General features: G+C 42.2%; 1 protein-coding gene across 1 annotated transcript in view; it reads right to left on the bottom strand.

Moving 5' to 3' along the window:
- The window catches only part of cdh13 (cadherin 13, H-cadherin (heart)), a 286,701-nt gene that overhangs the window by 119,503 nt on the left and 143,672 nt on the right, over positions 1–23,526 (bottom strand). Inside the window, exon 7 of the mRNA XM_053427086.1 lies at positions 7,299–7,443. Coding sequence (XP_053283061.1) covers positions 7,299–7,443 — 145 coding nt within the window. The remainder of the gene's footprint in view (positions 1–7,298; positions 7,444–23,526) is intronic.

Below are 23,526 nucleotides of genomic sequence, written 5' to 3'. Positions count from 1 at the left end.
AACAAGTGATTTCACAGATTTGCGAGGGAAAATAACAACAGTTAATTGATGTTATTATTTAATTTAGATTTGCCAAAGACCTTTTTCACAGCTGATATTTTTACATATTAACACTGTGACAATAATGACGGCTCAGTTGCATTCACACATCAGTGAGCTGTTCCACCGAGCCAGACACACGATGCCAGGGAATCGAACAACGGGACTGCAAATGGAAAAGAAACCACTTTAACAGGGTGTTGCTAATCACACACGCTCCTTTTATGCTATGGCGGGTCACAGTGAAGATGGAATAAGACGTGTTAGATTTAACATGTACTCAACTAAAATGAGATTTGAAGTTTTTTTTTCATCCACGCTGCCCACCCCCCCGGCTGCAGAGCAGAGCAGATCCATCCTTCTCTCCCATCACAGCAGGAGCTCAGGCCTTAATTACTTCTGATATAAACACAAATTAGTCTGGAGCACAAACAGAGACCCGGCTATGAGTAATATCGTCATTTACACCACATCATGTCCAATTACACAAGATATATCACCTAGATGCTGGATTTAATGCGCCTGCATGGTGTTGGCAGAGGAAAAGATAAATATAAATTTGTGAAAACCATGACATTCCCTACACAGTCATGTTCCTGCAGCAAAACCATCCTGTCCCCAATATCCAGTCCCAGTAATTCTACCTCTGTGAAGCCGGTGCCAGTATGCATGACTCCCAGTGATGTTCTCGATGGCATCAACAAATAAGAGGCTTGAAATGGGGGATATAGCAGGTAAATGGAACACCGCCTCATGCTATGCAGGGAGGAGGAACTTTTTCTCTTGAAGAAGTATAATTAGATTCTAGTTCAGATTGTAGCAACTGCCAAGAAGGGAAATACTGATATATATATTTATATGATAAAAGCAGCCATTTGGCATGTTTTACCATATTTACTGTTCTTATTTCTTATTACTGTTCTTAAGTGGAACTTAAAAACTGCAGACTAGAGTTCGACCAAAATATGAGTTGGATAATAAAATGGGACGATATGAGCCTTTTGAATATTGATACCAGTTTGTCTTTGCCAATATATATATATATATATATATATATATATATAAAAACGTTTATTTTAAAGAATAAACAATGTTAATTTATACATATATCTACTTTTGAGTTCTATATGTATTTGGTTGTGTTTGTGTTTTCATTTTTATTTACAGATATTTGTGATAAAGTTTATAGTTAGGCATAAAAATACCAAACCATTTGTTGACATTTATATATTTGCCAATATGTTGGTATCTGAATTTGATTTATTCCCCATTATCGATATCAGCCCCCAAAACTCCATATTGCTCAGAAATTCTTTACAATAAAAAAATACAGAAAATGGTAAAAATGTGTTTCTAATATTATTTTTGTGTACTGGGTTAAAAGAGTCACCAAATGATCTCAAATAAATATCCTATATGTAAACAAGTACACACACAGTTAATATGCAGATGGCTCTGATTTGGGGAAACATCAGATATAGTGCGGGTGTGAAGAATCCCCCAGTATGTCCTGCTCAAGGAGGTTGACCGGTTTCTTTATTAAAATCAACATACATCACTATCGCTTATATTCAGCTGAGGACTCAGTTCAGTTCCACTGGTGTAAATAGTCTCTACATCACAAAATGTGCATTTATGATCTACTGAAAACAATTCCTTACTAATTAGCTTCTACCCTGTTTGATAGGTTTGATAACAGGAACAGTGCCGAGCTGTTTTAGGAAATCGCTGAGCCTGAAAATTAAACACATCTTTGGCTTTTGGTCTTTTTTTTTCGAGGAATTTGTTGACAGGATGAAAAACACAGAATAACACTCGCTTTATCTTTCAATAAAAACAAAGTGAGAATGAAAAAATGGATCCTTCAGCCATGTCAGGTGGGACGCCGGCTTGTTTGTGGCTGTCTGGGAGCGTAAAACAAAAACCTGTCAACAAAACACTTACATCATCGCGAGTCACCGGTGCCCGAGCCCCGACTTCAAAAAAGTTACGATCCCGTCAAAACAGAATAAAGAAAAACAGCTGTGAAGTGCTGCAAAGGCAAGTAAGACAATAACAGAGGTTCTTAAAAGTTGGCAGACAGGGCGAAGACGGGGAAAATACAGAGAGACAGCGAATACGGCCGAGCTGGAGGGGGAAAGGAAAAAATGGAGGAGGCTGATGTGTGCTGGAAGCCCAAGGGAATGCAGGCGTGGAGGCAAAAGAGAATGAAAGAGATAAAGAGGGAATAGAGAGAAGAGAGAAAGACGAGAGGAGAAGTAAACAGAGGAGACAGAGAGGGCTCAGAGACTTGGGCTTTGGCTTCCTTTTGTTATCAGTTTGCACAGAAATGTCACAGCACAGTGACATTCTCCCCTACAGCTTCCCCCGGTGCCCAGACACTACAGTGTAACCACACCAGATCCCCCCCACATAGACACACACACACACACACACACACACACAGACACACACATCTCCGTGATTACAGAAGACATCACATTGACTTGCTGGAGACTTAACCACAGTTGCCCACTAGCCTAACCCTAACCTTGTCCTCACCTTAAAATTTAATGATTTCCCATAAATCCCCATAATATGACTGTGTAGACAGATTTAGACCCCAACAACATCTGTAATACCTGGACCAACACACACACTAGTGAGGACAATCATTGACATAACACATTCCCTTCATCCCCTTACCCTAACCTTGACCATCAAGTCTTAAGGCCCTAATCGAAACCCTTAACCTAAACCTAATTCTAACCCTATAACCAAGTCTTTACCCTCATCCAGTCCTTTGAAAAAAAGAGGACGGGTCACTTTCCAAAAATGTCCTCACTCTGTGGGATCTATACTTAACATGGTCCTCACACATATGAGAGTACAGGAACACACTCACACACACACATACACACACACACACACACACACACAACTTCCTTTCAGCTAATTTGAGACAACACAACAGTAGAGACAAAGTAAAACTCAACATCAAAATTTAAATTCTCACTCCAAACTTCAAAGATGAAATTGTTGTTGAGGTAAAATCACTCAGACAGTTGAGATAGTAATTTCAATATTAGCTGCAAGGAAATCTTTTTATCTGCACGTATATTAATATTTTTTATGAGGTGTATTTTCTCATTTGTTTCTCCCACCTCCTCTGCTTCACAGCGTCTGTCCGTCTGTGATGTCTGTGGCTTCCTCACACTAAAATAAACGTCTGCTAACTGACCAGGGAACTTATGGGGAACTGACAAGGTTATTGAAAATGATTTCAGTATTTAATTTCTTACCGGACAGATCTCCGGGGCTGCACTGACGTGTCGGCTAAGTGACTATTTAGAACATAAGAGTTTGCAGAAAACGCGCTCTCCAAAGCTGCACCCTTCATCTTATCTCCCAGATCAATTGGATCCGGCATCCGCGTCATCTAAACCACCGAGGAGCTGTCAGACCACAACACGGTGAAAGTAAAATATGATTAGAGTTAATTTTGTTTAGTCCACGTCGGCTATAATCCACTCAGGAAAAAAAAAGAAGCACTTTACATGGATAAAAAACCTTCCTTTAAAAAAAAAGCTCTTCTCCCTCAAAAATATAATAAAATAAAGGATAATTGCATTCAAACCAAATTGAATTCTATAGGGCCCAGTCAGAAGAAGTTCTCTGATGGATGAAATCAGAGCTAACCCAGTAATGTGAAATGAGTTTTTAAAGAAATGCATTGGTGCTGAGTTTGCAGAAGCCGGAGTCAAGTTGCAAGCTAATCAGAGGGGGGGCAGAAAAAAAGAAAAACTCCAGCGTGATGACTCAGGTGAACTGGGAGGTCTGGATCTGTCTGGATCAGAACCCAGAGGAGATTTCCCTGCTGGGAATTAGTCATGTGTGTTCTGTGGGAACTGCTCACACAAGCTCCTCACACGAGCACTACTGTATGGATGGAAAAAAAACTCTTTCATATTTTTCTTGACATCACCGCTTCATAATGGGATTTACAAACAAATGTATTCCATCATTCAGTCAAACTCTCTTATCTTATAATCGTCAGAATGAACACTCTACATGATTTAGAACAAAACGTGGAATCTCTCATTTATCGTTTGCTAAGAAAAAAGATTTCACAGAGGTGATTTCTGAAACTAGTAAATTCACAGAAACACGCAGGATTCTTCTTCTGTTGTTTGTTTATGGCAGTCGGCAATTTATGCGTGATTGAACGTGACTTCAGGAGATAAACAAACATCATTATTAAGAAGGCAGGATTGGCTTAAACCTTTTGCAGCGCGAGTTAAAGGTGGATGAGAAAACTAGTGAGCACAGTTGTTGAGTGTGAGAGAAGCTGCACAATTATACTGTTCACAGAAGGACACTCAGGCAGCATTATACTAGAAAGTGGTAAAAAAAACTATACAATACAAACATATTATGATTTATGAATATAAAAAACATATATTACACCATTCAGGTAGTTCTTGTTACAGCGACAGACCCTCAAAATAACTGTGCACGTTCCTGACAATTAGTTTGACTGAATAATTCTGAAAAGATTTGACTGTGCACGTTTGTTGGGACTATTATCTGATTCTCCACGGGCGGTAATGACTGATGCATTCCTGATGTATATCATTGAAAAGGCAACGTCTGTGTTAGCAATTCACAAAACAACGTAAACATGAAGATGACAACCACTTAGCATATCTCCTTGGGAAGCTTGACCTGTGTGTGTGTGTGTGTGTGTGTGTGTGTGTGTGTGTGTGTGTGTGTGTGTGTGTGTGTGTGTGTGTGTGTGTCTGTGTTTACTGATCCATCTAATTTGAGAAACTCTGCCTGTGACGTTTTTTGGTTGTTGACTTTTTATGCTATTGATGTGAAAACAAACAAAATGAGAGACATTGCAAGTTGTAGTTTTTCTGCTCTTCAGTCTACTGTCTGTATCCATGACTGTGAACTACATCCAACAACAGACCTGCTGCCAACCGTCTGTGATCTGCCCTGGAGACACTTGACAGTTGGACCTAAGGGGCAGGATTTTATTTCTGTGAATCAGTGGTGAGACCCGCGAGGTGAACAGCAGGAGCACACGAGGGTAAAGCAACTGATTTTTTCCTAATTTCATCATCAGCACCATGCGGCTTAACAACGGCAGCTGGAAACACTGGACGACCAAGAACTGGAAACAACAACAGCGAATCAAATCAATCACATCCTCCTTTCACCTAAAAAAGCACAACAGTCAACAAGAGGTTTACAACAAAGTCTCCACCATAAAAGAAACAATTTTTTTATGTATTGCATGAGAGGACATATAAATCCAAGCCCTCTGCCTTGTATAGGAAACCATTCAACAGTTAAAAGCCAAATGGAACCAAAAGCAAAGGACAGCTTGTCCAGGATGTGGCAGCCTCAACAAAAGCATCAAGCCACTTCTCTTCATTGTGTAGAGGATGATAGTTCACAGCACAGCTAATTTCCCCGGCTTTAAAGACTGAATAGTGCACACACACACACACACACATACGCACACAAACACACATTCAATGTGAAAAGACTGCACAAGATTAATAAAAGACCCTCTAGAAATAGAAATACTGTACATTTATTTATATTCCGTCTCAGCGAGGGCACGGATGTCTCCTGCTTCACAGAAGTCACAGTGATAGCGGTGACAACGGCTCAGAAGAAGCAACTCTGACAAACTGACACATGCAAGTGAAGGAGGGGGGAGGTGCACAGCAGAATCCAGAGGTGAAGACTCTTCTCAAAGATTCTGCCAGTCTCGCCTCGAAATGATTCCTTTTCAACCTTTGGACCACGAGACGTTCTCAATGACAGGCAGAGGTCGTGCAGAGTCGACCCCTCTGCTTCAGATACAGGCTGGAAGCTGTCAACAACAACTCACTGATTTAGAACTGACACTCAGGTTGTCTTGGCACACTTAGCTAAAATTCATACAAGATCCCTGCATTAAATCCTTTCTGCACAAGCGATGATGAGCCAAAAAGACGCCAATGGCCTCGATACTGGTCCCACAGAGGTGAAACATCTGAGATACAGGACATTCATTCACAACTGGAGAAGTACGAGAGATGCAACATCTTCAGGTATCGACAACAAATTCCCATAATTCCTGATCTAAGCAAACAATGAGCTATAGGGTACTAACATATCCCACAATGCACGGTGCTGGCCTGACAAGTGGACAGGACCATTAGCCCACCCTGCTGTTTACTGGATGATCCACTCCACCTCCTCTGCCACCGTCATCCTCACTATTGCATTCAGTGTTGCTACAGCCTCTTTAAATGTTTCTGGATTATCTACCGTTCAATTCCTCTTCTCTCTTTGGCAGCACACTCCGATATTAAATGTGTATCTGTGATGCAAAATGCCTATAGGTCTGGATGACAGCTTTCCAACCATACAGCCAGACTTGTTCAACCAGAGGAGAGAGGGAGTCCGGCCTCAGACTGAGCCCTGATCTCCATTGAGTCCATCTGAGATCACATGAAGAGACAGGAGTTACTGAAACCTCCTTAAACAACTGAAGTCCCACGGTAAGTTCTCAAAGATGATTAAACTTAATTTTAAAAGAAAATATGTGCACGTGTACCGAGGAGAACTGCTCCGGGTTTAAATTCAAATATTGGTCACATCAAGTATCAATTCAATTAATGTTTTTTGCTTTTTACTGCTCCTTTTATGTAGTTGATTTACCACATTCACATTTTAACGCAATGATTTATACATAAAGCATTGATATTCGCTTAAAGGGAAAGTTTATTGAAGAAATGAAAGCATGCTGTTTACCCCTGAAACTCTAAGTGATCCCTTTAAATATGAATGAAACTGGATACAGCCTCGATGGGTAAGGTGCTTTCCAGCCGAAATGTGCCCTTAAATGCTAATGAAATGGCATCTCAAGTACATACAGGGGTAATGTACAACACAATATCTGCTTAAAGTGTCTCTGCAACTTAAGATATTAACTGTATGTAAAGGCGCAGTGATCCCATTAAAGATGCTGGTCTTTAAGTGCTTTAATTATTCAGCTAAGTGCCGTTAGCAATCTGCGTTCGTGTAGATCACCAGAAAAGAAAAAAACACCGTCAGGAAACAGATATGAATTTCATCATCGCAAGCTGCTCCACCACACCTCAGATCACACACATCTCTTCCTCACATCAGGGTGTGTTTGATATCGCTGCCCCCGCGAAATCCAATAAGAGTCCCCAGTTGTCCCCGGAGCCCTTCAATATAACAGTGCCACCAACCTGTGGGGGATCCCTCCAGCACCTCTCCCGAGTACCGGCTCTCTTTGAAGATGGGCCGGTTGTCGTTCTGGTCGATGACAGTGATCAGTAGTGAGGTGGGGCCATCCACGAGGTTTCCAGAGAAGTCTGTGGTTGATACATCCAGCTGTGGGGATGAAAGGAGACAGAGAGTTTATTTTGATGGTGTAACTGGGGAGTAACTCTGTGCCTTCGTGACACCAGGTGGTTGGATCACACTCTGGGCTGTTGTGCATCCTGCTGAAAAGACATGAAGCCTCCTATTGAAAAGAGAATAGTGATGAACTACAGATGCAGATGGACTCGCTTCATTTCTAGTTTTAACGCCAATCATGCAATCACTTAACCAAAAACATCTATACGTCAGAAAATACATTTTCTTAAATGCTAAAAACACATTCCTGCATCTCTCTTAGATTCCTTTAATCTAAAAAGGCGTTAACAGTTGGATCCAGATAGAGGCTGCTCAGATTACTCATCCACTCCTCCTCCTCCTCCTTCTCGCTACCTCCTTCACCTCATCTGCTCTTCTACCGAGGGATCCCTCCATCGGCCCACCTCACATATTCATGCATTCTGCTTCTCCCTGCTTGTCATCCCTGCAGTTCACCTGAGGGACCATGCCAGCTTAGATATGCACAAAATACACTCAGCAAACAAGCAGCTATTTATTCAGAGTGGGACAGCCCTGACCTGTATAGTCAGCCCCCCCCCCCCCTCTTGCTCTGCTGTACTTTTTTTTTTATCACATCTACATTTAACGTTACCGAAGCTGATAAATATTTATGAAAACGGCGGTTAAAAAGTTAAGCTTGATAAGAAACTCAATATCTTATCTCGACAGCAGTTTGAATGAACTTGAAGCTACATCCACAAATGTCCTTATCGTGACTTGGCTTAAAGGTTCAGTGTGTAGAATTCAGTGACATCTAGTGGTGACGTGTCATGTTGCAGCTGATAAACCCCTCACCTCACCCTCCCCTCTTCCAAACATGACAGAGAACCGGTGGTAGACTTCATTTGTCATAAAAACTCAAAGGTGTTTAGTTTGTCCAGTCTGGGATACTGTAAAAAAACATGGCGGCCTCCGTCCAGAGAACCCGCTCCAGATGTAAATATAAAGTATCTCTATATAAAGGCCCATTTTAGGGTAAAGAAAACAACAATTCATATAATTTAGACGGAACACACTAGTGAAAACATCCCTAGGATTATTTCACATTCAATCTTTGCCAATAGATCCTTTCATCTAAATCCTACAGACTGGATCTTTAAGGCACAACTTGTTTTCAGCCTCTTTCAGCAAGTGAAAGCTTTTTTTCAGCTCACAGTCATTTTTGTTTTGATGCGATGCTTTTGCACATAATGTTTGAGGATTGTTCCAGAAGCTTCAGAGGCTGAATTTGAAAACCAACTGCATCAAAGCTGTGCAAACGAAGGCTTCTTCGAATTGCGGCCGACAAATACGTCCTTTCACCCGAAGGGACAAAGGATCGAACTGGTTTTTCCTTGTCGTGCAAACCTCTCCCAGGATGCACAGGCTTTGGTTCCGTTTTTCAAAGAGATCACAGCAGTAACCAAACGTCTGATGCTTTTGAAGTGTCAGTCTTCAGCTCGAATGGACAGTTAAAGCTTCACATGATTAAAAAACACAAGGAAAGGGTCATTAAAACCAGTCCAAAGGCTGTACTGGTGCTAACCGACAGCGGTAAGGGGGCATGACATGCAAAGCTACCATCCTTTCAGTTCTTCTTCGTCCTCTGAATTAGGACACAGCTCGTTAGTCTATCGCCATGTTACCTGTTTGCGAGGAGATAAATTCTTAAAAGCAAGTAGATGAAGTACATATGGAATAAATACAGTCTATTATATCCTCTGGCTCTGACCAGCTGCAACACAATGAGCTGTATAATATATAATGTATAATGATATGAGCTCCATCACTGCGTGGGCTCAGTTGTCAGGTTAGCAGAGACAGAGACATGATCCCTTTCGATAAAGTCTCAGATCCTGTCTGCCGAGGAGGCTCCGCCCCATGAGGTCAGTGATCTGTATCCTATAAAGATACCGTACAGTGTGTAATGACATTACCTCTGTTTCAATCTCAATCTGCGGGTAAAGACATCACATCACTTCCTTTATTAGTGCCGGAGCAGGGCGGTGGAGATTCATCAGAGTGAGAGAGTGAGCTTCTCCTCTTCCCTATTAGTGATGCACGACATTACGTAACCTCTCTATCACACGGGTGAACCCTCTGCTCTCCCTTTATCTCACTCCCTCCGTCTTCCTCTTCCTTTGTCTTTCCTATCGCACCATCACCGAGGAGCCCGGGGCGTATAGTGTAATGGCAGTAATGGCACATAATGCACCAGGAGTATTTAGGTGTTAGGTACAAAATGGTTCCATGCATCATGTCGTCCTCCTTCTCTGTGTCTCTCTACCTTGAGAATAAAGCACTAGAGGCTTTTCAAGAGGGACAGTGTCTTCATCCTGTCCCCTCAAAATACACAGAGGGCCTTTTCAAGATGTCTTTTTCACCTCTCTTACATTTGATCTGTTAGTTTTTGTTAACGGCGACTTTTGCCTAAATAGCAAGATCACGATTTGTCAATTTTATTTGCCAACTCTTTTGAATGTAGCGCATTAAAAAATATAGTCTTTCTGTTTGAATTTAGAAAATTAATGATCTGGTTTATTTTGTTAATTTCATTGCCACTGTAATATCATTATAATATTACCTAGCATCACCTTCGTCAGAATCAGAAACTTGAAAACAGTTCAAATTCACCGAATGAGCGTTATTGTTCAAATATTGTTAAATTCTATTTCAACTTCCTGAAACTAGTCTGAAAGTCCAAATTAAACCCACAAAAGATATCAAACCACAAACATATCTTTTAATTTGACTTCATTTTGGTCCATTGAAGCAACGTGAGACACCTTTCACACCTGTAGCTCTGGTGAGGACTAAAACTGAGAAGTCAGAAGAGCCGGAACAAGCTGGGTGTTAAAGTGTTAAAGCCATAGAAAGAAAGAAAATACATTTTTACACTATAGCGTTGAAAGCAGCCCTATATGGGAACTATATGAATTATGTTTCTATGCCAACAAGTAACACAAGACTTGTCTCACCCACTCACACCCACATATATATATCTTAACACATGCACACAGTCTTTTCTTCTCAGCATGTCTGAGCTGTAATGAGAACATTAGCCTTGAAGTGCCGAGCATCGGATCATTTGAATGGAGGATCACCCCCCCCCCCCCCCCGCCCAGATGACACAGGAATGCTCCAGCACATCATCTCAGAGCAGCAAGTCTCTCACATCCAGTCATGAGCAGCTTTGATTAGCATCACCCAGAGGACGTATGGAACATGCACATGTCTCAGCTGTGCTCCACTCCCATCATTCATTATGTATAGCATGTGTACAAACAGGGTACTTAGTAAAGAGAGATATTATAAAGATATTAGACAAATTGTGCGTGGGTAATGCAGAAGGGAAAAAGAAAAAGCGACATGCACCAAGAGAAACTCATTAACACCTGATGCTGAGACTCATCTCAGAACACACTAGAAACAAATTGCTTTGTTAACTATGGTATTTTTTTTTTTAAATTGGAAAAGGCACTGGTTTCCAGAATAATTTTGCCTTACTCTAAATTCAATGAAATCTTTTGGAGATGCTGACTCTGCCTTCTACACTACCATCAACCTCCAGAAGCCGATGCTATGGACGTGTGGGACTTCATCCTGATGAATCAATCAGGAGACTTTCAAGCCTCGGAGCTCCTCCATCGGTCAATCACACAACATCTTTGTAGTAGAAAAACCAATGGACCTCATATTTTCCAGAACCAGGGTCGGCTGAAATAACTCACACTTTTCAACTCGGCTGGAAGCGCTTTCCAAAGTTTGACTGATGTCTGTCCACACACAACTTGAATTACTTCCTGCTATAACAACATAATAAATAACGACGACACCCAGTGGAGCACAAACCTCCACCACGGCTCGACAGTCCCCCTTCTATTCAGCAGCAAATCTGTTTGAGCTGGAAATATTGAAAAACCATATAAAGTGTGGATTCTCAAGTGAATCCAAGTTCTCTTTGCTATTCATTGGAGATAGTCACAGGTTTGTAGATCTACTCGTGACTCGACAGCGGCTGAAAAATAAAAAAGAAGTAGCTGCATCTCTTATTGTTAGATAAAGTGATAGCAAAATGTCCTGGATCCACCTCTTTCTCCAGATCTGCGCCAAAACTTAATGGAATCTTTCTTGGCCAATGTACCTTCCACCAAGTTTTGTGGAAATCTTTGCTGCAGATTTTGTGTAATCCTGCTGACTAACAGACAGACCCAGCAAACCAACAGGGGTGGAAACATAACCTCCTTGGCAGAGGTAATGCTAAAGTACAAAATCAGGACACCTTAAGTATATAGCTTTCTCCCACCCTCCTTCCTTCCTGTATTACTTTTTTATCAGTTTATATATATTTTAAAATGGATCCTGACTCTACTCATAGATTCATAAACCACAGATATCAAACAGGATACTGTGTCTTTGCTGTTTGAAGCTGATGAAAAATGACCAACACAGATTCTTTTAATTCTTGTCTCATAACCACAATCTCACATTTTATCTTTTCCTGCAGGCTTCATGTGAAATAGTCTGATTTAACTGGTTGTTCTTGCAAAAATGTGAATATCAATCAAACTGAATTTTGTAAAAGCGCCGTACCTTCTGTCTCACACTTGTCCTGCCACTGCTTCTGTAGGTACTTGGTCTCTGCTCTGTATAAAAGCACACTGTGCACGTCCTCTTTGCATAATAAAAAGCTGTGACTTCTTATTTTGTCTGTGCGTGGCCGACATAAAGAGGGTGACAGACAGCGTATGCCTGTGAGTATGTAAGATCATTAATAATAAAGTCTTCTGAGACCCAATCAGCCTCTGGCGTTGAGTATGTTATAGTACACACCACCACCATCAGTCATCCCTGCCTCCAGGGGGCTGTCAAGAACATAAAGCTAAATAAGGGAGAAGCCCCATTTGAATATGATAAACAAATATATCTATTAAACATATATTTCTTACTCATTCGTTCACCACGATGCTTTAATCAAATCTACATTATTGACTCTCTGCATCAATACGATTAAAGGAAAAGAAAATCAGCCATTAACTTCCAGAGGAGTAAGAAACGGTGCCGGTGGAAGTTTGAGTCCGAGTCGAGGCTCTGCCGTCCTCACGTGAGTCAGCACTTTCCTGTTAGAGAAATCAGGAAGCCTCTTTGTCTCTGCCACAGCGACAGGTTATCTCAAGTTGAATATTAGCTTCCACAGTTTGTGTATAGTGAAGAGCGTAATCACTTGTTCAGGGGAGAGAGAGCTGGAGAGGAAGGATTCACTCGTGCCAGATCAGGAGGCGTCAGTAGCAGCTGAGGAGATAAACTCTGTGACTTCTACCTCTGTGTTTATTGGACGACCTGGCTGAGGTACATCTGTGACCACGAGACTCATTGTTGGTCTCACATAGAGACATTGAAACATCTCTGTGGGTCCGAGGTCTGGGTTTGGAGATGAACCTTGTTTCTAAATAGAGACTGCCGTTATTTGATCTACATCATATGAGTATTTACCATGAATGCACAAGGCACATGGTTAATCTATTCAGAATGGATGCTTACTATATTCCATATCCATGTACGGCTTCTGACTGTTTATATAATCCTCACAGTCAGTCAGTACTGATGCAGCCTTGGTGTGGGTCAAAGGCCGGCGGCTCGATGCTCCTCGGCATGGAAAGGTTTAAGAGATTTCATTATTCAACACAGAGTGGAAAGAATCAGTGATGCAGGATAACGCTCCTCTAAGAAACACAGACACGCTGACAAACAAATAAAGAAATATGAGCAACTGTAGCTGAACTACTCTGAAGTGAATAAGAGTAAATACTTTTTTCAATAATAAAAATGATGTGACACCATTCCCCTGTCCTGCCCTAACCTCTCCTCTGTCTCAGAGTTTTGAGAGGTATCTGTGCCCAGATGAGAAGCTAGGTTTATTACAGGGTTTGATATGAGCAGAGGTGGAAGCTGAAGGCCCAGTCAACTGAGCGCTTGGCTTATTGTGGCAGAAGTGGAGAAGCTGAGCCGGGGAGGCTTTATCCCGTCTTTAAAATCAGACGAGAATAGGACGAGTAAAAAAGGGAAGTGGTGAGAAGGGGGCAGAGTCATGCATATGGAAGCGTCTCCATTGCCTTCCACATGCCATCCGCTCATTTCACATTCACCCTGCATTCATCTCCTCCTGAGCCATTCAAGTAGTCCTCCCTGCGCCGAGGAGGTGAATTCAAAGGGGCTCTGCCTGCCTGCCGTTTTCTTAAGATCCCGGTGAAGCTGCTCTGTGGCAGCTCCAAGGTGAACAGTGCCCAGCACCTCCGAACACTCCCGTGGCTCAGCCTTTATCAGCAGGCTGTGCTCCGCCCCAGCAGAACCCCAGTCCTGCTCTGACACTGTTTAGACTGTCCCCCAGGGGGCAGAGCCTTCTCTCCCTCTCTGATCCGCTTCACTGGCAAAGTGAATTTGATTGGTCAGATCAGCCTGGAACACAGAGGGAGCGGGACGTGGGGGCAGATCTGTCAAAGACGTCTATTTGAAGAGTGAATAGCATAATGATGGGGGGGGGGGGGGGGGGGGGGGGGGGGGGGGGGGAGCTAACACTGCACTTAGACCTTTAACAAGAATCATGAAATCCAGCATCCAACAGAGTCTATTAACACAGAATCCTTTCATTGTGTTTAAGTAAAAAACAATTTCATTTGACTATGTTACACCGACAGGTTGTGTATTCGTGAACAAAAGCCTTTTAGTCCTCTGTTCAATTTACAAACCCCTTCTTCCACCCCTCTGTTGATAACAACAGAGGGGGGGGGGGGGGGGGGGGGGGTTCTCTCCCTCATTTTCCAAATATAATTTTTTCACATTTTCCTCGACTCCTCTCAAAAGCTCAGACCTTGAGGCTTCAGCTTCACTCCTACTGGGAGAAGAGGATTGTTAATCCACCGGTCCATTACAATGTGCTGCATCTACCTTCAAAAGCTAGAATCCTTCTATACCAATGAAATCCTGCCATGGGAGCAGGCTGTCAGAAAGGAGGCCCAGCTGCCAGGTGCGTTTCATGCTCTCGCCGCGGAGACCCCGAGAAAACCAACTGGGAAACGGGAAAGAGTTTTCTGCTGAAAAGGTATTTTTCTGCAAAGTGGAACCACAACTTTATGCCATCAAAGCCAGAAATGTTGAACCAAAAGCTCCCTGAACACTTGAACTATGAGATTGAGGTTTTCCTGAGACATTTCTAGCCACGCTAGCGGCATCTCTCCTGGGATGACGGTGATGTTTCACCATTTTAATACTGGAATACCTCAACAACTGCAATGTGAAATTCTATCAAAATGTTTACATCAATGTTGCTTAAGAGGATGAATTAGAATTAAAAACTGTTGACGTCATCTTATTAACATTTCAAATTGACCAAAACTTTGGTGACTAAACAACTAAAACTACATAACTTGACCCGAGTACTGAATCTATAATAAACAAGCAAAACAAGAATGTACTTTTCTTCTGTTTTCGTTACCCATACGATAAAAGCAATGAAGAAACAATAAACACAAGAAAATCCATATATAACACTGATTTTAGTCTAAAATAAACCATGGTCATGACACAGTCATTCAAATTAAAACAAAATTGCATCTCCACCATCAAAAAACCAAGACCTTGAAGCCTCTGTCATTCCCCAATCGATTGAAATACATAGACCGACGATAGTTCACATCTAAAAACTCATTTTATTTAAGTACCATGCATTCACAAGGGGTTTAAAATGCTATTACACAGGACGACTAAGACACAGCTCCTGAGCCGAATAAAAAAGGAAAGAAAACTGCTGAGTGTTCTCATTTTGAAGTCCTTATGGTCGGGCTGCAGTCTTGTTATATTGTTACAAGCTAAAAGGAACGATTTCTGTATCAAAAACTTTTCATTAGAGGCAAAAAGACTACAACTTGTGGTTCAAAGTCAAAGGACCCACAGGATATAAATCATATAAAACATAATGAAATCACATTTATTAACTCCAGAGTCTAAATAGAGTGTAATAGTCAGAAAACATTGTAAATGCGATCGACTTTACTGAATAAATTACTATTTAAACCAGAACATCCATCTAGGAAGGACTATCAATTACTTAGAAAATCATTTGATCGTATACGAGTAGAGAAAAAGGCCATTATTTAAATAGACTATATTAAATAAACCTCAGCTTAAGACGTTACATCAAAGTCAAAAGGATAAATCCGTCCCTATTAGACGAGGCAGGAGTTTAGAATTAGTGTCTGAAATAACAGAGAAAAGGCAGAACAAAGAGGAAACTGAGGAAATACGACTAAATTATAACATCACACTGAGTCATGAGTTCATCATCAAGGCACGAGAGAAGGAATCGTTCTTTTTAATGTATGGTTCTTACCTCAAAAGAAAGAACCAGTATCAATTAACAACCAAATAATGTGCACTGCATTAATTTAGAAAAAGAAATCCCACTGATGAGAACCCCCCCCCACTGCCTCACTGCTGCAACCTGAACATGAGCCCTTCAGGAACCAGGGGAGAACTCTGCATCCAGATGCTCTTCATGCAGATGTTTGACTGTTCGGTTCTCAGCCCTGGATGCATGGTCATATGGTCATGACTGTGAGATTGCCCAAGAGGTGAGGACAATTCAATATTTGCTTATTAATCACATGGTAACACAATACGGAACTAAAGTTATCACACTTTGCAGGTGTCCCTTACATCACGCAGGTTGAATGGAGCTGATAACCAGTTAGAATGACTCAGTGAGACAGACATGAACCACAGATGAACAGCTAAGGGCTGAAGGGGGATTTACTAAAGCTGATTAAAGTCTCCGATCAGGAGTGGACCATATGCAGATCATGGAGACCACAGAGGAGGCCACTGGTCCCAGGTTTAACAGGGTTTCTCACAGGTCAATGTCAGGGTCTGGTTGCCCACCACCTGGAGCTCAGTAGATGTTCAGTGATGGAGCCGAACAATGACCCCAAGCAAGTAAATCCATCTATTGGAATGATCCAATTATCCAATCAGAGTGCAGAGCCTGACTCCATAGGGAAGCAGTGGAATGAGCTGCTCACACCTCCTCACCTAAGAATGTGTTAGAGTTGAAGGAGCTCTGTTGGGAGATTTGACCAAAAAAGCATGAGTGTGTCAGATGAAACCATAAAAGAACATGATTCTTGGTGTGGTTTGGGCTAAAAAGCATTTTGTTTGTCTCCAGTTGTGTCTTAGATGAAGATCAGATCAAATTCTACAAAAAAAATATTAGAAACTGCTTGTTCCACATATTTTCCAGCCACTGCAGTTGTCCTACAAACAGAAGTTTGGATGTTGAGCTCAATAAGCAATTAGCTTTGTGGTGCAACTCATGCCTCCGATAATTGTCTCATTTATCTAATATATGATCCCAACAAGATCTCACACACTCCACAGACTGAAATAACAGATCATACACTCAAAACTTTACATTAACTGAGAGTAACCGATAATTAACTCTCAGTGCAGCTCTTTGAGCAACCAGCCATAAATCAGTAAATGGAAATGTGTGTGTGTGTGTGTGTGTTTGGTCTAATTTGTAGTTATAAAGCCAGTGAGAGTGAATATTAAAACCCATATTATTAGTCATTAGCAGCATGAACATCCCAGAAATGGTAAATTATTAAAAACAAATTAGAGAGCTCTTCAGGAAACATCTTCTCTCTGAATATTGGGTTGTGTCTTGTGCGGTTTTCTTTTATCTGCCTCTTATCCCTGAGCCGGTGATCTGGTTCCTCGTTACATCGACAGAAAAGAAGCCCTCGGAATGCCGAGGACGATATAAAGAGACGGTCCTCGGAGGGAGAGAGATTGAATGAAAGATGGAAGGTGAAGAAGAGAGTTGGGGGAGAAGATGGAAAATGATAGAAAAGGGTTCTTTCATTGAGCCGGCCGTCTGGCAAGATAAAACATAATCCTGCTTCTGAGGAGTGTTGAAAGAGTCACAAAGGCCCTCCCTCGTGTATCAGGGTACAAAATACCCCTCCTCTCGAAAAAGGTATAATTCAATTTCCTTTTGTCCGGGCAGCGAAGGCCCCATCTGCTTGGAGGGCTGCTGGAAAACTAAGCACGTCCGTCTGCAGCTGTCTGGACCACATCTTTGATAATGTTTCATATTTGTCCTAACAGGCGGCTTGAAGACGGAGCACTCAGGACTGAGCGGTGCCTCGGGCCGGCCGGCTGTGTGCGATTACTGTGGAAGTATTTCATTTTTATCTCTAAACCAAAAGATGACCGGTATCTTTTGAGATTCTGTGGGAGGGTGATTCCCCCTTGGAACAAAAAATAAATGTCACATCTTTTGTGCAGTGCTGTGCTTCCATCCATCCAACCATCCATTAGCTGCAGTGTTTATCTTTTGAGGGGTTTGCAGGAGGGCTGGAGCAAACTCCCGCTGAGTCTGGGCGAGCGACAGGGGGGGGTGAGAGACAAACAACCAGCAACTGTTTCCAACTACGGGCAATTTTTACTCAGGAAGTCGCCAGTCACCCAACATGCCTCCCAGTCCTGGACACTGGGAAGATGCTGGTGAAAAGCGACGCAGGAAGGGGAGGAGCCTGTAAACCACACACAGGATGGTAATTGTGCAACAAACTGCACCACCAGTTGCACTGTGGTCAGTTTGCATCTAAAATAATATTTTCCCTACAATCAGTGCCATTGTGGTGAAAACATCATTTTGTAGATGCCCAACAGCCTGTGTGTGTGTGTGTGTGTGTGTGTGTGTAGTCTGGAAAGTGAAGTTGTACAGTGTAGCTGAATGAGCCACGTACACTACTGTAGTTTGGATGTTTCAGTTTTAATGAATGGAAAGTATATTAACAATTTTTTTCCTATTTGCTAATCAAAGTGCCAAATACACAAAATAATTTAGAGCAGTGTCACAGAGGAAATGAAAAGACTGAGAGGACCAATAGAGAGTGAGGCAGATGAGGCAGTATAATGAAGTTTAGTAGGAATAAACAAATAAAAGCAATAAAATAGGAAATAATAAATTAAACACTACTTATTTGTATGTTCCGCATTGTAACATGATCAGCGGCATGCCCACACTGTCACACAGACGTGCCATTGTTTCAGATAACCAATGCTCCCATCGTTTACAGTAGCTGTAGCTTCATAAGCCTGAGACCTGAGACAGGTGAGGCCCGTTGTCCAAATCCCTCTCCTGTTTTCTGCTTGGCTGCTCTGTAATTTCCTGGGTTCTGGAGAGCAGGACACGCTGCCCTGCACACAGGAAAACAGGCCTGATGTGCACTTAGTCGCTGTATGTGGGCAAGAGATAAAGGACACACACTCACAGATACACACACACACATACTTACAACGTCAACACCACCACCACCATCTACTACCTGAGCAGAAAAATATCCTCTTGCCCCCATAATAGCAGTTACCTTTAAGAAATATAACCACAGTCCTTTAATGCCACGGGGTCACGCACCACTGCTCCCCCGCTGATAATGCCTGTGGGCTATAATTTGTTATTTCTCATGCATAATTGTCTCCTTAGCCACACACAGAACACAGTCTCTCCTCTTTGCATTTGTCTCATGGCTTCTCTCACCGATACTTTCGTCTTTATTTATTCTTTCAGTCAAAACAGATCCTCAGTCGTAAGCAAACTTCAAAATGAAACCACTGTCGAAGAAACTTTCTTTGAATCTCTTTCCTCCGAGTGCAGTTCAAAGAGAGATTTTCCTAAAAGTTTTAAACATTCCTCCTGTTTTAAATCCTCCCTCCAGGTCAGGATCATTCCACTCCGAGGGTTGTGTCACTATCCTGCCGTCCTTCCAGAAGCCGCCTTAAACCCCTGCAGACACACTGCTGTGCCCCGGCTCCCAGATAACCTGATTAAACAGTGAGGGCCCTGTTGCTCAGCCTCAGGCGTTACCGCTGCTAATTCAGCCTGTCGGCCGCCTGCTGGGGCTCATGGCACATCCCCTAATGCACTCTGCCTTTGTACCCTGGCAGCTGTACTTTCCACTGCAGGGACTGGAAGCTGCAACGGCCCCAGAGTCATCCACCGAGATGGCGACATCAAACTGTAATGTGGGTGATGGCTTTAAATGGGTCGCTATTACATTATCCCGGAGGAGGTTCAAAAGTAAACACATTAGGAAGAGACGGAGTCACTGGTGAGAATGACGTCTAAAAACCACACACCTCCACCAGGTCTCCACCAAGAAATCAGCCCGATTTGTTTCTTCCCCATTGAGAATATGGATTATTCCCTGGGAAATTGGTGGAAATGTCACAATCTATCAATGTTAAAGAAAGTGGAGAAAGAAATTCTGAATCTTCATGTTGGTTCGGATCAGCCCCAAAAACTGAGATGGGTCTTTCTTGGCCCACGTTAATAAACTAACCCACAAACTAACAGTCACCTGACAGTCAGATAGTTTATGATATAAATGATATAAAAGCACCAATCAACAATAAACGGAGGTGCTGCTTCCAATTGGTCAATGTAGGTTTCTGGTTTTCTATAGGAGCAGCAAAGATGTTTCTTCAAACACATTTCAGTATTTTCTTTCTCAATTTTTAAATGTCTGAAGTGTGAAATGTCACTTGGCTTGATTCTGAATTATCATACACGAGGAGGAGAGTATCCACGAAGACGAGCCAGAGCATCCCGGGTCATATTAATAGAGGCATCTCGATAGAGGTATTCACTCAATCACTGGAGCAAACACAAAGACACAGCCGGACAGATACCCGGCACAGTCTGTGACCAGAAGGGTCAAACGTCTGGGGCGTCCAGCTTCAGTCACATGACAGATCAATCAGGAATCCCCTCTCTCTCTTTTTGCTGCACGGAATTTGAACACAGTATCGGGAACAACCTGCCTTGAAATGCTTAAACTAGCATATTTGTACTGTGTGTGTGTGTGCTGTAGTATATTTAGTATCCCACAGGATGTAAATCGACATTTCATCCGATTTTTGGGGCTGAGGTGAAAAAATCCAGTTTCCCCCTTCACACCATTAACCCAGCAGCAGCTTATTAGTGGAGAAACAGCTTCACAATGCAAACAGGTGACTGACAGTTTACTTGTTGTGCAGAGGTCACGTCCCGGGATGCAGCCTCGCTTGTCAAATATTACACATGCAAATATCATTCATGTACATTTAAATAGAATCCATGAGCTATATGAGCCTGTATTGTATCTTTTGTATTGTCATCTATTATCTGTTTACACCATTTCCTTGCAGAATTATGAGGCAGAATTATGAGGCAGACGTCAGTGCCATTTATTTCCCAAGCTCTCATACAGTGACTTCTGCCCCTCGGTATTAGTATATTCCTCGTGGCCTTGATTTGCTGACTACAAAATAGAAGGAAAAAAAACGTAAAAAAATGTCCGAAAAGCCACAGTCGGAGTAATTTCCATAGCAGAGATAAGTCAGCGAATGCCACAGATGTCTGATGTCTGCTCTGTCAAGAAAAAGGTAAACGTTGGTGAAAATGTTCCGGTTTTATTTATACAGTTTGACAAGAGAACAAAACTGTTTTGAAGGAGGCGGCTCGGGCAAAACTTTCTGAAAGCCCAGATATTTAGAGAAATCTAAATTTTAAAACAGCTGTCAGTTCCCGGCCTGGCCTTCATAGAGTCGAGATAGGTCCAGGCTAGGCATCGCCGGCTTGACAGACAGAATATAGGGGGACAGAGTATGGTCCCTTTCAGATCGGCTGTCAAAGGACATCACAAGGCAGGACTCGGCTTTCTACTGCAAAGCCCCGGCTGAGGCACACGGGATAAAGAGAAACCTATATAAATATTGAAAACGCCTTTCATTTCCACTCTTTCAAAAGAAACTTTAACAGTCCTTCTCATGCATATGAAGTCACAGCATCAAAGACGGCAGGTCAGGGTTGATCAGTTTAAGACGGCAAATCTAGAAGTGATTTTTTTGTGAACGTCCACTGCAGCGTTTCTCAAATTTCAGCCTCTCGGAGTCGAGCACGCACGCAGGCCTTATTGCCGGAGTGACCTGCATTACTGAGGGTCATCTCTGTACCTGTGTAAACAAGGCTGTTATTTATCACTTCACATTCTACCCTTCCCTCTGTTCTAAGCCAATTAGAGCGCTTCCCCGTCACTCTCGACCCGACCCCGTGCTTGTCATAACCGCAGCATTAAGCACTGCACCCCCCCCCACCCACCCACCCACCTTCCCTTCCTCTCCATTTTCCATCTCATTAACATTCATTTCCACCCTAATTGAGCTTAATAAGAAAATAATGTTTGACATTAAATCCTCGTGAACATGTGGCCCCGGCTGATCACTGTGTCTGTTTGTTCTCTCCCACAGCAAATGTTGATTTTGTCGGGGGTTTGTTTGTCTGCTCTCCTTCGCCTGCTTCCGTGCTTCCTGGTAATCGCCTGCTCAGCGTTCCCCACTCTCCATCTGTCTCGCGTTGACCCCTCGCTGTTCTTATGTTGAAGTGAGACGGCGCTCCTTTTGTTTTCGTGCGATTGTGTTCTTCAAAGTTTTCTTTAGTTTGTTTTAGTTTCTCCTCGCGGCCGCGTCGTGTGCATCTGTACGTTTCCAGCTGCGCCTCCCAAAACTCCGAGCTCTGCTGTTTAGATAACAAGCTGCTCGAATTTATCGATTTCATTTCTCCACAGCGGCTGCTGATATTATTTTGACGTTCAACGACTTTGTGTTGTAGAGAGTGGAGTTTTTCCTTTGCCAATAGCAATCAATCATCATCTCGCCATAAAACAGGGAGGCAGACCTGCCAACCTTGAACAAAGTCACGGAGTTTCACCTTATCAGCTCTGCATATTGCTTATATTTATTTATTGCATTATTATTGATGTCATCTTTCTGTGTGTCAGGAGTAATGGCTCGACACGCCTCTCCCTCAGAACATCTTTCACAAACAGAGCAATTCATGTTATTTTCATGCTCCGGATACATGCACACAAACATGCAATTTTGAAAAATGCATATTATTACATGCTTAGTTATGATCGGGGATGACAGCCGCTTCTATCAGTATTGCCGACTGTGAAAAGCTTTTGAGTGATTTTTTTTTTGTGGGTGGATAAACGAATGGTCGATACTCTATTTATTTGGCTTCTATTTTTTTTTATTGTATTTTCCTTTATATAGATTGTTGTGCAGCATTGCATTTTATCTTGAAATTGAATCTCATTTTTGTGTCTAATCTTTTGTCGGTGGACCAGATTATGATTGTATGGTGCAACAATGGTTACTGCACAATCTGGAATATTGATTCTTTAAAGACACTTGGGAACTATTCTATTTATTATAACTCAACGCAGGACATGAGGAGAAGACAGCAAGAAAGAAGTGGTGGAAACCCTGAGTTCTATGCACAACAATACATTGCTGAATTGGTGCATATGGTCAAGGACACACATATAGCATGTAGGACGGTCCTCGATACACTGGGACACCGGCAGACAACCAGCAGAGCGTCTTTATTGACCAGCAACCAACCACACAGAGGAGCCTCACTCCCATGAGAGAAGATCTAACCTACGTCCAAAGCCATGTCCAATGTTTGTGGAATGTAGTTCTGTAATTTCTCTCGATGGATGATAAACTTGACATTTGCTGACATTTGACTTCAAATATTATTTCATAAACAAATCGTGAATGGGAGATTATATCACAATCATCTTTTGTTCGTGTCTCGGTGTGACCAATCGATAGAGGCGTTCAATAACATCCCTGAAATCGACATGGTCCACATACACAGTGTGTTTCTGGAGAGCAGTCAGGTATTGTAGAAAAATAACAGTTATTTTTACTACTTGGATGTTGGAAAAACAAACCTTAAACACAATATCCAAAAGGTGACTTGTAAAATTGTTATTGTGAACATATTTAGACACCCAGCAGAGAAGGAGGAAGTCTAGTGTTTATTTGGAGTTATTTCTTGTGACCTGATTTAAGAATATCAGCATTAGTTCTCCACTTAGATCACCCCCTAGTGGCTGCCTGCAGTATGGGACACAACTGCCTCCTCCATGTTGGCAGAGGGAC

The sequence above is a fragment of the Pleuronectes platessa genome, chromosome 7, assembly GCF_947347685.1.
Source record: "Pleuronectes platessa chromosome 7, fPlePla1.1, whole genome shotgun sequence".
NCBI lineage: Eukaryota > Metazoa > Chordata > Actinopteri > Pleuronectiformes > Pleuronectidae > Pleuronectes > Pleuronectes platessa.
This window is presented reverse-complemented; position numbering and strand designations above follow the sequence as displayed.